The sequence below is a fragment of the Halichoeres trimaculatus genome, unplaced genomic scaffold (assembly GCF_033239565.1).
Source record: "Halichoeres trimaculatus isolate MK-OKI-2021-1 unplaced genomic scaffold, fHalTri1.1 fHalTri1_scaffold_2, whole genome shotgun sequence".
Lineage (NCBI taxonomy): Eukaryota > Metazoa > Chordata > Actinopteri > Labriformes > Labridae > Halichoeres > Halichoeres trimaculatus.
Genome location: NW_027437180.1, coordinates 16,527,034 through 16,542,850, shown reverse-complemented (window position 1 = coordinate 16,542,850; position 15,817 = coordinate 16,527,034). Strand labels below are relative to the sequence as shown.

The window sequence follows — 15,817 nt, the reverse complement described above, 5'->3', positions numbered from 1 at the left end:
CTCTGTCTTGTTTCATACAGGTCGTACGACACCACTCTGGACTACTACATCAACGTGAGCACAGCCTGCAGCCCCGCCTCTCACCCTGTGGGTGTACATCTGGAAGTCGGGGTTTTTGCCTCTCTGTGTCAGTACTTCAGTGAGACTGAGAAGCAGTGGCGCACTGATGGCATGGTGCCCCTTGCAGAAACCAACGCCAGCAGAGCAGTTTGTCGCACCAGACACCTCACAGCCTTCGCTGCGGGCCTGTTTGTCCCGGCAAACGCAGTCAGCTTTAAAATGCCGGTCAGTACGTCAAAGAAACAAAACATTTTCATAGACTTACATTTGCCTGATGCACACTGAAACTGTTTTCACTCTCCTGTAGGAACGCTCTGGTGCGCCTAGTCTGGTTGTCCTGCTAGTGTGTGTGTTGGGCTTACTGAGTTACGTAGTAGCAGCAGCCATCTTGCATAAGCTGGACCAGCTGGATCTGCGGCGAGCTGCTGTGATCCCACTCTGTGGGGTGGACGGACTCTTTAAATATGAGATCCAGGTGAAGACTGGTTGGAGCCAGGGGGCAGGTGAGTCAGTATCAGGTGTCAGGATGGTGGGAAGTGGGCTGGTACAGGATACTGCTGTGTTAATGAGAATTCAAAAGCCTGTTGTATATCAACTACGAACTAAGAGAGGCAAAAATTGATAGAGTCATATATACATGACTTTTAAAAGAAAACCTCTTTGGGTCTGTTGAGTCTTGTTCTTTTGTAAACTTCAGCTCATCTTGTAACTGCAATTATTGGCAGCTCACTGTCCGTGTAGGATTCATCAATTCTGGTTTCATGTTTTGTTTTTGTTTTTTCACTTTGTGAGCCTGATCAGTGTGCTGCACCCATGATCACATATGCTCCAAACCATTATCACTACAAAAAGAAGTGTACTATCTGATGGCAATGGAAAGAGCTGAAAAAATCCTCAACAGAGCAAACACTCATGTGATCATTAGCTTTTGCACCTAAGTTTCTCAGTATGAGTTAAATGGCGTTTTATAAATCATAAAATTTGTGGAAACGTTCATTTTCATGAGTCTCTGTCCCTTCAGGCACCACGGCTCATGTGGGAATCAGTTTGTATGGACGTGAAAGCCGCAGTGGACATCGACACCTGGACAGCAGAGGGGCTTTCACACGCAATGCTCTGGACATCTTTCATATTGCCACTGACACTAATCTGGGCAATGTCTGGAAAATCAGAATTTGGCATGACAACAAAGGTACTGACTGACATGTTCACACTTAGAGGAAACATGTTATAGCAGAGAGTCTGACCAGCTCATGCTAAGACGGCATGTCTCTAACAATATGCTTCTGCCTTAGGTCTGTCCCCAGCATGGCTGCTGCAGTATGTCCTGATCAAAGACTTGCAAACAGGAAGCAGCTACTACTTCCTGGTTGAGGAGTGGCTCTCAGTGGATAACGATAAAACAGAGGGACGTGTAGAGATAGATGTGGAGGCCTCAGGTAAAGAATAATCAAATCATGATCAGTAACCATCCCCACTCTGCCTGCTCCACTCAACTCTGTTAACCCCTGATTCCTTTCAGAGGAGGCTGTGCTCCTGCAGATGCCCCGCCTCCTGCGCTGTGAGCTGCAGAGGGCGCTGTGTGAGACTCACCTGTGGCTGTCTCTGTGGGAGCGTCCTCCCCGCAGCCCTTTTACTCGCCTACAGAGAGCAACCTGCTGCGCCGTGCTGCTGCAGCTCTTCCTCTTGGTCAACACCCTGTGGTACAGCATCGTGGTGGACAAGAGATACAGGTGAAGTAATGTTCTGTTTTAGGACACTCACCTGTCTATCTGTCTGTCCTCGTTACAACAACCTGACGTTTACTCCTACACTTGATTCCTGCAGCCCAAGAGCCGTGTCAACACTATCGTCTTTGAATGGTGAGACAGTGGCAGCCGGTGTGGTGACATGTCTGATAGTTTACCCTCTCTACCTGCTCGTTTTCACGCTGTTCAGAATGAGCCGCAGCAAGGTAACACAAACCTACCTGTGACAGGTAACCTCAAGCCATAACTAACTAATATAACAGACATGTAACTTAATATTTTATATGTGTGTGAATATCAGTGCGTGACTGTAGAGCAGGTGCAACCCCAGTCAGACCAGGAGTCAGTGGAGATAGATGACTTCCTGGATAACTCCATGGCTGGAAGCTCCTTCCTCTTTTTCAATGGCGAGGTACAGTATCAACAGACACTGATGTCTGATGCTGTTTTTTTTCCACATTTAAGTTAAAAAATGTCACATTACTTTGTACTGCAGAATTAGTTCTAGAAAGAAAAAACCCATGTTGGATGTAAAAAGACAAAAGTTTGTCTCTTTGGGAACCTTTTGTGTCTTTTCGTCTCCATCTTTCTCTCTATGAATCATTCCTCTCCCTCTGTTTCTCAGACCAACTCAGAGGAAACCAATCTGGATTTTCCCACCCCGTCAACTAAAAGGTGAGTTACTTTGTTGCTATGACAGCAGTTTCAGTGTACTGTGCCTCTTCTTATGCAAGATTTGGTGCCAGTTAACCTGTGATAGCCTGTTGTTTGTCACATTTTAGGGAAAACACATGAAGAGTATGATGAGAGAAAGGAGAATGTTTTTTTTAAATGAGGGCACTGGACTAAAATACACCTTAAAACTCCCACTCCTTTCTCAAAACAAGCATAAATTCAAAATCCAGTAACGTCTCAGGGTGGTTCTCTTTTTTGTTTTTGCAGATTAATGTTATCAACATTGTTTTATTTCTAGGAAACTCTTACTGTAATCTGAATAACAAACCTCTCATTGTGTTTTTCAGTGTGGAGAGTTGGGCCATGGCAGAGGAGGAGATGGAGGACAGGGACTGGCCGGAGTGGTTGAGTGATGGATCTGTTGTGGGAGGTGGAGGACACAGGGCAGGTCTCCCCCGGCTGAAGAGAGGTCAGGGGAGCAGGCACCTGGGCGTTGACATGAACTTTAATCCTGATGACGAGGACGGGACCGAACAACGCAACAAGTTCTTCACTTCCTCAGGTAAAGAAAATCAACCCATGAACATTAACAAGGAAAATGCTTTTTTTTCCCTTATTTTAAGCATGGAGAGATTTTGGTTGTATTTGTACACTCTGTGATACAGAAAACTGTCCAAGTCCAAACTGTAACTTTTGATTCACAGATGAAGACCTGATCAAACACATCCTCACAGACGGACAAAACTTTTTCCCTCAGGCAGACGAAAGTGAAATGGCTGATCTGTAAGTCTGTTTTTTAGAGGAACCTTTTCAAAACACACAAAAAAATCTTCTACAAACAAGTCTAAAACTTTGTATGTGTTTGTTTGTTTGTTTGTTTGTTTGTTTGTTTGTTTGTTTGTTTGTTTGTTTGTTTGTTTGTGTGCTTGTCAATGATTGTGTCAGGTCAAGCATTTTGGACGACAAGACTGAAGTGATTCTTCTTCAGAAGCCGAACGAACCGTTCCCTCAAGAATCTTTGAGGAGAGACCCGCCAAAAACTGCTTTCACCTCAAATACAGGTTTGTTTGTGTGTGTGTGTGTGTGTGTGTGTGTGTGTGTGTGTGTGTGTGTGTGTGTGTGTGTGTGTGTGTGTAGGTCTGTCTGTCAATGAAGTTAGTCGACAGTATTGATGTGGGGTTTTCTGTTCTTGATTGATGGTTTAACATTAATTTTGACAGCCTGAGCCAGAGTGTTTTTTTAGTTTTCCATTCTTGGGTATTTTGGTTAGATTTATGAGATAGATAAAGAAATACACATTTTTCATGTTTAATATGGCAAAATAATTAATAATCAAACTAGCATATGTTTTACTTTAATGTTTATACAAACTGCAGAGTGCAGAGGCTCTAAAATGTGACATACATTAGATGTTAATAACTTTGTTTTGTGGCTCTTTTAATGTAAAAAATGCTGTTTCAGATGTTTTAAATACTTTTTTTATTCTGAGGATCTAAACTCCTCAGACAGAACACTGTAACATCTTGATGACTGAAAGAACTGCACTTTTTAGCTTTCTTTAATCAGACAAACAGCAATGTTTAAACAGGTAAACTAGCTTAGAAAGTGAGCATCTAGTTGGTTGAAAAAGAGAGCCAGTTTTGTTACAGTGTTTATGATAACGATTCAGCGTTTTATTGAGGGTTTTATTTGCATTTTTGCCTACACTGCTTAATGCCAAGCTGGACGTGACTGCAGTGACTCTCCTGATAACACTCCCTGTCTCTGTCTCTTTCTCTGTCTCTCAAATCTCATTAATAATCCAGAATACAGCAGAGCATCCTCTAAGGTCACATTGGCTGAGTGAAAAATCTAAGATATATAAGAGGAGATGGTATCCTACTTATTGTGGAGTGAGAATTTGTAAAAGTTGTATGAAGTACCTCACAAATGAAATTTCTATTAAACAAACGCAGAAAAAGTGACTGAAAAAGAAAATCATAGCTTACTGGAGCAGAAACAGAGGTCTGAAGGTGCTACTTGAGAAAACTGAAGGTTCTGCAGTAAGCGTGTGATTGAGTGAGATTTTTGCTTAAACAAGTCTTGTTACATAATTACAGCTAATGACCTTTATATAATAAATAATCCTGTAGATGACGAATGGTTACCACAGCCATTATAGTGTTTTTGATCACACCAAAAGAGTCAAAGCTCTGCTCCTTCTCAGATTTGAAGAGTGAAATTAAAGCCCTGGCCACAAATTAGCATGATAAGAATAAACTATAATTTCAGAGAAAATGTGGGAAAAAAAATTATGAAGCATGTTTTTTTTATGAACTGTTTCATCTGCAATAATATCTATGATTATATTTCTTTTTTCTTTTAAAATCAGTTATCTGTTTCTTGGAGTGTTTGGCTCTTTTATTACATTATTTACAGAAATACATAAACTGGTTTCTAAGTTTAGATACTGAGGAGAATTTTTCTGTCATGAGAAAGAGAGCAAGGTCGACTTATTTCATTATAAAAACAGTGATGAGAAATAAATTAGACGCAGTGCTTTACAGGTCCAGTAATGATGGGTGCTTATGGAGTCGTCTTCTCTGTGAAAAGCAAAATGTATGCATTGTGCTTTGTTTTGCTGCCTGAGTATTCAAGAGAAGGGCACATTGAAAAGCTGCAGTTGTCTCTGCTTTGTGTCCAAAGTGCTCTCATGAATTATTCTTTTTGATGACTTTGATTGAATCTATGTTCATGTTATTCACAAAGGGATGTCAAAGTCCAGATGGGTCAATTATTAACAAGCATGTAAGAACCTGATCTCCTTTGTGAAGTGTAACAAGCAGCCTTCAAATTTACGTGACCCCAACAAGATAATTGGATTACAAATGTCTTTTATTTCACGCAGAATATTTTCAAAGTTCATTATTTCCTCTCCTCTCTGCAGTTGTGACAGATGTGTGTCGTCCACGGCGGTTTCCTCCATGGTGTGGTCGTGCTGCCCTGTGGGGCAGCTGGGCCGGGATCGCTTTGGGCAGCAGTGTTTGTATTTGGGCCGGTCACGGCTTCAGTCAGAACATGGCTATGATGTGGCTCATCTCCTGCTTCTTCAGCTTCCTGAGCTCCTGTCTGCTGCTGGAGCCAATAAAGGTACAAACATCCTGGTCCCCAAAGATACTCACGCTTCCTCCTTTCTCGATCTGGTCTTAGGATTTATTTAAAGCTACGCTGATCCATTTCCTTGAATTTAGTATGATTCTGAATGAGAAAACTATTGCTTGTACCATCTTCCCCTTGACACCTGATCAGAGATAAAAGATAGTTGTAATACTTTCAAACACAAAATCAAGCTAATGTCTGAAATCTGAACATGTTTTTAGCCTGGTGCAAAAAACAGCTTCAGTGTGAATCCACATCTTTGTATCAAATACCAGAAGTTGAGTCAGCATTCCCAGTATGGGTACCAGAGGGTGGAAAACAGCAGTAAGACCAGGCCTCTGAAACCAAGGGGTGTCGTCACTGAGATGTTTACAATGCTCTAAGCATCCTTTCAAAATTTGCACACGCTGAAATCATGTTAAAAAACTGAGAGAAGCTCTCAAGCAAATGTTCATACAGCTCCTTCAAAATAAAAGCCTGTGCATCTCATCACAAGTAATATAAGTGAGCCCCCTTCAAACAAATAGGTAACACTTGTTTTTTGCCTTTCAAACTTGACTTTAAAATATGTCTTGTTTTCTTTCTTCTTTTCTGTTTTCCATCAGGTGTTGTGTGAGGCTGTTTACTACGCTGTGTGTGTGCGGCGCCTACGTCCAGAGGACCAGGACGTGCTGGTGGAGTTCCCCCGAGTGGAGAGAGTAGTCCAGCGGGTTCCCAGGGTCAGACCCCCGCAGGGCTTCGCTCTATCTCAGGCACGACACCAGGCCCGAAAGGTCCACATGCTGCACAGTATGCTGAAGGTGAGTCAGACGGAGAAGCACATCCAGCAGATGTAAATGACTTGCTCTGTGCTGTGAGGTTTTAGAGCTTTATTTCCTGTCAGTTAACAAAATTGTTGGTTTTCATTTTCAGAATTTCCTGGTTTACATGTTCTTCCTGTTGGTGGTTTTGCTGCTCAACTATTCGGACTCTGCTAAAGACACACACGGTCTAAGACTGCGTACCCAGCTGCAGAGAGCGCTTCACACACCAGAGTACCACAGCATCAGAAGGTACACACACACTCACTCACTGATGGTTTAAGTCTTATCTTTAGTTAAAAACTAAAACAAAGCTACTACTTGCGGATAAACAAATCTGCATGTAGTAGCTTGGCAAGGCAATATTTGTGTGTCTGTGTTTGAAGATGATGACTGTGAGGTCCTCTACCTGTACAGTGTGTTAAGATGTTTACAAAAACAGTTCACTGAATGTTTCCGTGTCATTTGTCGTCACAGCTCTCCATTTTTTGTATTGTCTTTATGTCTGAGCCTGATGAATTTTGGTATTCAAAGTGACACAGCTAATTTTTCCCAAAGGAAGATTTCATTCAACGTAAATCTTTAAAGCCACACAGGATTTATTTTCTTGCAGCGACCAAGGAACTCGGGTTCTTTTTGTCCTTTTACTGTTGGTACATACCTATTTAGTGTGTGCATCATGTATATTTGATTAAATTCAATTCAGACTAATTTAACACTGAATTCTGAAGGATATTGAAACAATTTTAAATAAAGGTTTGGGCAAACTTACCTTGTTTTTTGGATGATAATCAAGCAGCCCTACCATCGACTTCAGCTTTCACCCTGGGGCCCCTCTGTATAGGAGAGCTGCTTTTACTCTGACGCTTAACCTGACAGTCTTTATTACATGAACTCGAGTATGTGTCCTCTGTTCATATGAACACACTTTTGGCAATTCTTTTGTTACAATTCAGCAAATGTTAATCCAACACTGTGACAGCTCTCAGGTAAAGAATCGGCAGCAGAAAGCAAAGGTTATTCAGTTTGTCAATCTTTTCCTCTCTTAAGACGAGGCGATGTTCTCACGTGGCTGAATGAGTCCCTGTTGCCACGGTTACTTGATGACTCCGCCCTCTTGAAAGACACAGGAAGTGTGTTACTCGGCACACTGAGGCTTCGGCAAGTCCGAGACAGACCAGGTGAGACTGACGTTTACTCAAAAAACACAAGCTTCTCTGAGCTGAATGTAAAACTTTACCAGATAACTGACTGACTCATTACAAAAATTATTCTTTGTTACTCTGTTTAACTTTCTTTCATTCATTAAGTCAACTGTAGAGATCTTCTGTATCATCACTGATTCTGCAGGAAGCATTATCATACAGATTTTTTTAATATTAACTTAAGTCCACAGAATTGTAAAAACTTTTTCTTTCACAGTTGGCACTCTGGCAGGTGAAAGTATTTGGGGAAAGGGACCAGCTGAAAAGGTTACAGCTTTTGGAGTGAATGAAACAAACTGGTAAGGACTGGATTGAGTTTACAGGGTGTTTTGTAAACTTTCAGTCCATTTCAGTGTCTATTCAACATCTGGTTGTCGTCAAAGTGTCAGTTTCTTCTTCCCCTCTTGTGCCTCCTTGCCTTTTCAGGGTGCGGCGTTTGGACAGGATCAGTGTGGATAACAGCGGAGATACGGTCCACCAGCTGAACAGAAGCCTGGTGGAGGCCTCTTCCTCCTTACAGCAGCTGCAGCAGCTGCACTGGCTTGACCACAGGTACTTCATCAACAGATATTTTATACATCATCAAGGAAATAACATCATAAATCAAAGTTCTTATGTAAAGTAGTTTTTTTGTGTTTGAAAAAAGGCGCTTGCTCACTGGCCAGGTTCTTACACATGAAGGGGCCAGATGTAAGGGAGTAGAAATGAAAACTGTGCATGGAATTCAGCAATGATCACATAAAACAGCCGTATGCACAGGCTCGTGGCCTTGAAAATCTGCAATTGATTTTACTGCGTGCTCTCATTGATAGGTTGCACATGGAAGGATTTAATATTAGAATAAAACCCTGAAACTAGTCCAGTAGAGAACCTAAAAAGCATGTTGGCAGTCAGCTTTTGTTACTTGATAGCCAATGCCTAAACTTAATCCTGGAAAGGCAACATAAAGAAATAATGTAAGGGGCAACTGCAGTGTAAAACAATGTGGGGTGGAGGTCTCTTACATAACTTTTTTTGCGAAACACAAAAGCTAAAAGCGTTTTTCTTTTTTCTCTGTCTTCCCTGGACACACTCAACCTAAAAAAGACAAATAAGACAGTAATGTTGTTTTGATAAGAGAACGTTTTAATTAAGTATCCTGGCATCTGATCTTGTCATAGTCCATTAAGTGTGTGTGTGTGTGTGTGTGTGTGTGTGTGTGTGTGTGTGTGTGTGTGTGTGTGTGTGTGTGTGTGTGTGTGTGTGTGTGTGTGTGTGTGTGTGTGTGTGTGTGTGTTTCCACAGGACCCGTGCTCTGTTTGTGGAGTTCTCGCTCTTCAACATCAACACAAACCTCCTGGCTGTCTTTTCCTTCCTGTTCGAGTTTCCAGTTTCTGAGCGTGCCCAGTCCAGCCTTGAGCTCCTTGTTGTCAGTTTGTGGCCAATCACAGGCCTTGACCTGCAGCTCCTTCTCATGGTAACCTCTTGAGAAAAAAAAAGAATCAAAAACTCATAGCACATCTCTTTTCCCTGTTTTCTCTGAGATATGTTTTTGATTTAATCTTCTGGTTTCTGGTTTTAAAGATTGTCCTGCTGGCCCTGGTCTTGTATTTCTTGGTTCGGGGGATCTTGGGCTTCCTCAGAGAGGGTCATGTGTACCTGCTCTCAGCTTGGAGACTTTTGGGCATCTGCAAACTGACTCTGGCAGCATCTGTGTGTGGGCTACACCTGAGCCGCTGCACCATGGCCACCCACCAGTGGGCGTCATACCTGAAGCACCCACGGGATGCCTTCACAGACTTCCACCCCGTGGCCAAACAGAGCCAGCTGTACACGGTCATGTCTGCATTGCTGTTGTTCATCCTGGTGCTCAAGGTAAGAAAGTTTAAAGAGAGAACGACTTTCTGCAAACGTATTTTATTCACTGAAACCTTCTTTTCATTCTTCAGTGGTGCAGTCAAGAGTCCTCTGGAGTTTTCATGCAGGCAAACAATAGCCATTGTAACCCACCAATGTATGCTTGTCCTCAGCCGCTTTATTTTACTTCTTTCCCTGTAAAGCTAGTGCAAGGTTTTCTTTTGTGTTTAAAAGTCATTATGGCTGAATGCTGATACAAAAACTGATGAATACAGATTTTTTTTTCTGCCTTACTGCAAAGGCCACAAAGTCTCTCATCCGTTGTCTTAAAAGGTTTTATTCTCTTATTTTCTTTGTATGGCTGCCTTGAAGCAGAAGCCAAAGGAGTGAACTAAGTATTTCAAAAAGTACATATTTATATGGGCAAAATTAGGTAAATTTTTGCAAGGTTAAAACAAAATGTTTAAAGCCTTTGTAGGCGCCAATGAATTGCTTTCATTATCGTGTAGCTGTGAGATTACAATGACCGAGGGTTTAACTACTGTGCTTTTCTTATGTATATCTTATATATATATATATATATATATATATATATATATATATATATATATATATATAGATAGATAAAGATATAGATTTACCAAGCACTAGATCTTCACTAAGCACTCAGCTTAACAACTAAAGAAGAAAATTTAAACAGACCTAAAGAAATTAATTAATGAATACAAACATATAAAAAATTATAATAAAAAAGAATTTTGATTATAAAATTAACAGGAAACTTTAAAGTGGAGTTACAGAGTTGTGCTTTGAGCTGCCATGTTTTTTTTGTTTTTTTTTTAGATTCTTTATTTTTCAATTCTGAAAGGCAGACATCAAGACAAAAACATAGGAAGGTAATAGAATTACCTCTGCCATTCAGTCTTTAAGTCAGTCTTACAAAAGCTTATTAAGGTTATATTCCCTAGATTGTCACCTCCACAAAATCTGTCTGAGTGGACTTGGCATATTTATCCCAGTTACTCCACAATTTAACAGAAACATCTTTTTGCAGGCGTAAACAAAAAGTAACCCTTTCCATGGCATAAATATCATTTACAATTTTAATCCAGTCGTGCATTGTGGGGGGTTCAGGAAGCAACCACCGTCTAGTAATAGCTTTTTTACAGGCAGAGGTCAATATGCCAAAAAAGTATTTATCTCTACTTTTAATTTGGGAATTAACATTTCCTAAAAACAAAATAGAAAACTGTAGAGGAAACTGCCATGTTTTTAACACAGTCTAAAAAAGGTCTTAAGTCCAGCAACACTTGTACACCAGTGGGTTTCACCTTATGTACTGCCAAGATTCAAGTAAGGTGAGTTTAGAACAGAAAAAAAGGAAAAAATCAGAAACATCAAATAATCTGCATTCGCATCCACATTTGCCAATGGGGCTACTGCACAGCTGCATTTAGCATATGGACACAACCTGTTTGGGAAAGAGTCCATCAATTTAGATCAAATGAGCTGAGAATAAGACACCAAACGGCATCATGTTTGCTTGATACTCACTAAAAGGAGCATTCTCTGGGGGAAACTCAGAACAGTAAAAGTAGTGGAGAGGGTCTATTGTTGTGCCACAGTTTCTGGAAAAGGTCTCAAAGTTGGAACACCAGAATTACAGTGAAGTTTAGGACAATTCCGGAGTCCAGACCATATGTAATAGCATGGCAGGAGCCTGGTTTCAACAGATGCATGTTGGATGGAGAGTAGTCTTCATATTGGCAAAGCTCTCCTTGGACCAGTGCAGGCGGTGCAAGGCTTTACACTTAATTACAGAGGGCCGAAGGCATACTAAGGAGGAATAAATCCTTTGAATAATTATCTGCCAGATTGAATCTGAAATAATTTCCCCCAGGTCTGTTTCCCATTTATCCCTCAGGCAGCCCAGACCAGGGGTCTAACAAGAGTGGAGCAAAGCATAAATCTCACGTATTGATTGTTTAGTATCTTGACAGTCATGTTTGTATCACAGTGTGAGTTGACATTAAAATAAAAAGAAGTCATTTACAGAAAGGTACGATCAAATAAGGTGGTTGTATTTAATGTGTGTCTGTCAAACTATGGAATAACTCAGGAGGAGCAGACAGCGTGCACTCAAATCCACTCAGAATATGGTGCATATACCCAGGTGTGATGCTCAGGCAAAGTCTGTTCATTTCTTTTGTCAAAACAAGCCAGTGACAAGATCGTGACAGGATCATATGAGAGCTAGAAAAGTGTAGAGAAATTAACTTCATCTCTCCCTCTCCTTGTCCAGGCATCTCACCAGCTGCGTTTCCTCAGAGAGTGGGCTGTGTTTGGCAGAGCTCTGCGCTGCTCGGTCTGGGAGCTGCTGGGACTTGCCCTGGCCCTGCTTTTGCTGGTGCTGGCTTACTCACACACAGGACACCTGGTCAGGATTTTTTCTATTCTTTTTATTTTTTTCTCACTGATCCTCTCCCACACAGGTACAAAGACTTGAGGTATTCAGCAGTGATGCGACAATTTACCTTTGACTCAATCTCAGGCATAGTACACAGGTCCATGAGATTATTTCAGGCAACACAAGAGTGTACATTGTCACATACCCATTCTCTGTCATTTCTTATTTTCAGTACCAATAAGTTATTAGATTGGAAAGAAACACATTTATTCAAATTTGTTATGATTTGCTCCCCCTGCAAAATCAACTTATACTGCTTCCTTTGATTGTTTTTGGTGTGATACTGAAAGTGTTTCGATCTCTTCCTCTTCAGCTCTTCCACTCTGTACTGGACGGCTACGGCAGTGTGAGTGCTGTCTGTCGGTCTCTGTTGGGCGCTGGTGGACATGGTCTTCTGTCCTGGCATCCCACCTGGATGACCACCGGCCCCTCCTTCACTGTCTCCTTGTTGGTGTATCACGCCAGCTTTGCCATACTTCGGCTGATGTTGCTATGGTTGCTCACATCTGTGTTGCTGAGGAACTATCGGCGTGCACGAGCTGAGCTGTACCGTCCAGCTGTGGATCTGCAGGACTACGAGATGGTTGAGCTGTTCTTGCGACGGCTCAAAATGTGGATGGGGCTTAGCAGGGCCAAGGAGGTACGTGGCCTGTTCCCATCTGAAGCTGCTCTCACTCCACGCTGGTGTTTAAATCCTTTAGAAGTATTTTGAAGAGTCAGACTTCAGATTTTAATATTCATTACTTTCTCCGTCTTCTGTCCCTCTTCATCTCCTTCTCAGTTTCGTCATAAGGTGCGTTTTGAAGGCATGGAGCTGCCACCATCCCGTTCCTCTTCTACCAGTGATTGTAAATCCCTGTGTCTGCCACCACTCGACCGTCCTGATTCGCCTCCCACCCCGGACAGCATTGATGGAGGCTCTGAGGCCTCTTGGCGTCCATCCTCTTCCAGCCCCTGCAGCCTGACGGAGGCTCCAGGAATGAGCCTGGGACTCGGGTTGGGCCTTGGTTTGGGGCTTGGTCCAGGAGTGGTGATGGGAGGTTTCAGCTGGAAAGAAAGAGCTGAAACCGAAGCCTCCCTGAGGAGGCTCCTCCCAACCCTGGACGCCCTGGTGCAACAGCTTGACCGTGTCACTATGGCAACAGAGGATCTGTACCACGTTGAGTGCAAACTGGAGCGGTCCCAGAGAAAGAAGAGAAGCAGACGGAGAGAGAGGGGAGGTGGTGGTCAGGGAGGGAGGGGTGAGTCAGGACAAAGAGCAAAGGGGGAGGAGAAAGATGCTGCTGGATGGAGGGATCACAAGAGTGGCAAAGAAAAGCAGAAAGGGAGCAAAAAGGGAAAGAAGGTGGACAAAAGTGAACTTCATAAGGACTATGGAAGCACTTCAGCCAAACCTAGAAAGACTCCAGAAGCCACACACGTCCCCTTTCTAAAGCCGAGACCATCCTCTGCCACTGTGCACACCTCTGCTCCTCCGTCATCAGCCAAAACACCAGTGAGTGCTCCTCCACCTACACCAGTCAAAGATAAATCTGCCACTGACTCGTCCTCTCCATCTGTTTCATCAGCTAATACTCTCTCTTCACACCCCCCACTGCCCAAAGCACCCACTGCACCTTCACGTACTCCTGCACCCACCCCATCTTTGCCTTCTACCCCTGCCCCTACACCCATCAACCGGGACTGGGATCAGCCCACAGAGAGAGACAGCCTCCCTGCTTCCAGCCTGTTCAACCACCCAGCTCACACCACCACCATACCTACACGCAAGAGAAAGCGCAAACCCCCACCCCTCAAAAACAAAGTGCACCCTAATCTAGACAGGCAGGGCCCTGGACACCCCAAATCATGAGGGGAAAAGTGAAGAAGATTAAATTTATATATGAGTGTAAATGCTGGTTTAAGGACAAAGGGAAGATGGGGGCAGCAGGTTTTGTTCCCTATTTCCTGGAATGAAAAACAGCTTTTAACAGAGTTCTGCAGGTTTGTACGAAATAATAAGACAGACTCCCAGTTCAGTTCTCTCTGGTGCAGGTCATCAGATGATAACTCAGCCACGTTAGGGCCAACAATGAAGCGTAGAAACATTCCAAGTCTTTCTTTCCTGAGACTGAAACTTTACCCTGATCCCATGTGACCCTGGAGGTCCTGTGGGGTCGCTGACAGAGGCACACACACGTGCTCACCTGAGGACTTAACCAGCTGAAATGCAGACAATGCAATCAGTGTATTTTTTGTATCTTGTGTTGATTACTCAGTTATGTTGTCTGTCTACATAGTTTTATATTTTATATATATCGGTCACCATGGGTACTCGTGGCCTGTTTGAGAAGAGTCATGTTTTTTTTAACCCACAAATAAACGCACATGCAAGTGTTCACATGCATACAAATAACACTGTAGGCACAATGGGTTAATTGTGTTGTACCTGCTAAGGTGCAAGAGCAAATACAGTAAAGTAGATAAAGAATCACACACGGTTGTCTGGATCCTAGCAGCCAGTCATTCAGGGTGCATGTGTAACCATGTTTCATTGGAAAAGAAAACACAAATATAAAGGGAAGCCATAAACAAAAAGACGAAGGAGATGTCGCAAGAGGAGAAAAAGAGATTCAGGAGTGCTACCGAGGGAAAGAAGGAAAAAGGGAAAGTCTGGTGAAGTTTGGTTGTAAAAAAGCAGGAACTGCTTTTATTCATTTGAAATGAACACATCTGCAAGTGCTCCCACCGTAAAGCTATAATGACTCAAAGGCTGATTATCTCTTCCAAATACGTTTTTCTTGTGTATTATGATTGTGATGTAAAAGCACTTTTTTGTGAGGTATGGTGCGAAGTAATAAGCTTGGTGTCCAAACAATAGGGGAAGCTTCACTCATACTGTATCTTAACTATAAAATTTGCCAAAGCTTCTGCATGGTTTATGCATTCTGAGTTTTACTGTGCCAAGAAATGTATTCATTCATTTTGTACTTAGCACTTTATTTCCCAGTGGAACTGATACCTAATACCTAATGCCATATTTAACTCTCGTGTGTCAAGTTTTTTGGATCATTTGTTAACAGCTCATTTGTAGAAAAAGCCTTTGTATTAGCAAACTGTCGAAGCCAAAGCCAGCAGTTATGTTTGTTCTTTGTCTGCTCTTGGTGTATTTTATCTTAACTGTACTGTTTTTGTCTGCATTTGATTGGCATTGTGTACTTTCTGCATCCAGTGGGCAGATCTCAGGGAACTAACCCCCTTTCCCCCAAACACCCCTTTAATACAACCAGGATCAGACTGTGGTCAAAGCAGGTGTAGTCAATAATTTACTTCCCATTCAAACCTTTCCAGATTAAAGTTTTTCCTCCTCCCCGACAAAAACTGGGAGCTTTTATGTCAGAGTTGTTATCATGAGTGAGGAGCAGATGTTACAGCCTCTAATAGACCTGCCAAAGTGTTTCTTTGTGTCTTTAAGTCCTTAAAAAACTATTCAGTGAAATTCCTACACCTGATATTTTTTTTATTATCGAAAGCTCTTTTTCCTGCCTTGTAAGTTGTATAGGTTTTCACTAATTTCAGGATATAATGCAAACGAATGAAAGAAGGACCCATAGTTCACCTTTATGGGTAACTCTCTGTATATGTTGGTGCTTATGGTGTAAATATTCGTGCTTTTCATGATCAGTATTGTTTATGTGCTGCAGAGGAATACAGTGTGCATAGGTCAAGCACTAGTGGTGCCAACCCCAAAGATTTACATTTTTCTGCTCTTACTGAAGCACTACAGCCAAAGCTATTCATTTATTTAATATAAAGCATCTCTAAGCTACAGGAAGCTTAGCAGTTAATGTCTCTACAGGCCTTTATAATCCTGCTCTGTGTATTGTGTGTAATGACTTTGTGCCAAAG

The 15,817-nt window shown here is 42.2% G+C and overlaps 1 protein-coding gene across 1 annotated transcript in view; it reads left to right on the top strand.

Annotated features, from left to right (window-relative positions):
• pkd1a (polycystic kidney disease 1a) overlaps positions 1-14,580 on the top strand; it is a 75,360-nt gene extending 60,780 nt beyond the window's left edge. The window contains exons 35-56 of the mRNA XM_074689441.1: positions 21-285; positions 368-563; positions 1,082-1,252; positions 1,356-1,499; positions 1,583-1,793; positions 1,888-2,014; positions 2,110-2,220; positions 2,434-2,483; positions 2,831-3,045; positions 3,188-3,266; positions 3,429-3,544; positions 5,410-5,612; positions 6,227-6,421; positions 6,534-6,673; positions 7,472-7,602; positions 7,844-7,925; positions 8,053-8,178; positions 8,911-9,082; positions 9,190-9,480; positions 11,765-11,899; positions 12,243-12,569; positions 12,711-14,580. Coding sequence (XP_074545542.1) covers positions 21-285; positions 368-563; positions 1,082-1,252; positions 1,356-1,499; positions 1,583-1,793; positions 1,888-2,014; positions 2,110-2,220; positions 2,434-2,483; positions 2,831-3,045; positions 3,188-3,266; positions 3,429-3,544; positions 5,410-5,612; positions 6,227-6,421; positions 6,534-6,673; positions 7,472-7,602; positions 7,844-7,925; positions 8,053-8,178; positions 8,911-9,082; positions 9,190-9,480; positions 11,765-11,899; positions 12,243-12,569; positions 12,711-13,781 — 4,558 coding nt within the window. The 3' untranslated portion in view covers positions 13,782-14,580. The remainder of the gene's footprint in view (positions 1-20; positions 286-367; positions 564-1,081; positions 1,253-1,355; positions 1,500-1,582; positions 1,794-1,887; positions 2,015-2,109; positions 2,221-2,433; positions 2,484-2,830; positions 3,046-3,187; positions 3,267-3,428; positions 3,545-5,409; positions 5,613-6,226; positions 6,422-6,533; positions 6,674-7,471; positions 7,603-7,843; positions 7,926-8,052; positions 8,179-8,910; positions 9,083-9,189; positions 9,481-11,764; positions 11,900-12,242; positions 12,570-12,710) is intronic.
• The last annotated feature ends 1,237 nt before the right edge of the window (positions 14,581-15,817 follow it).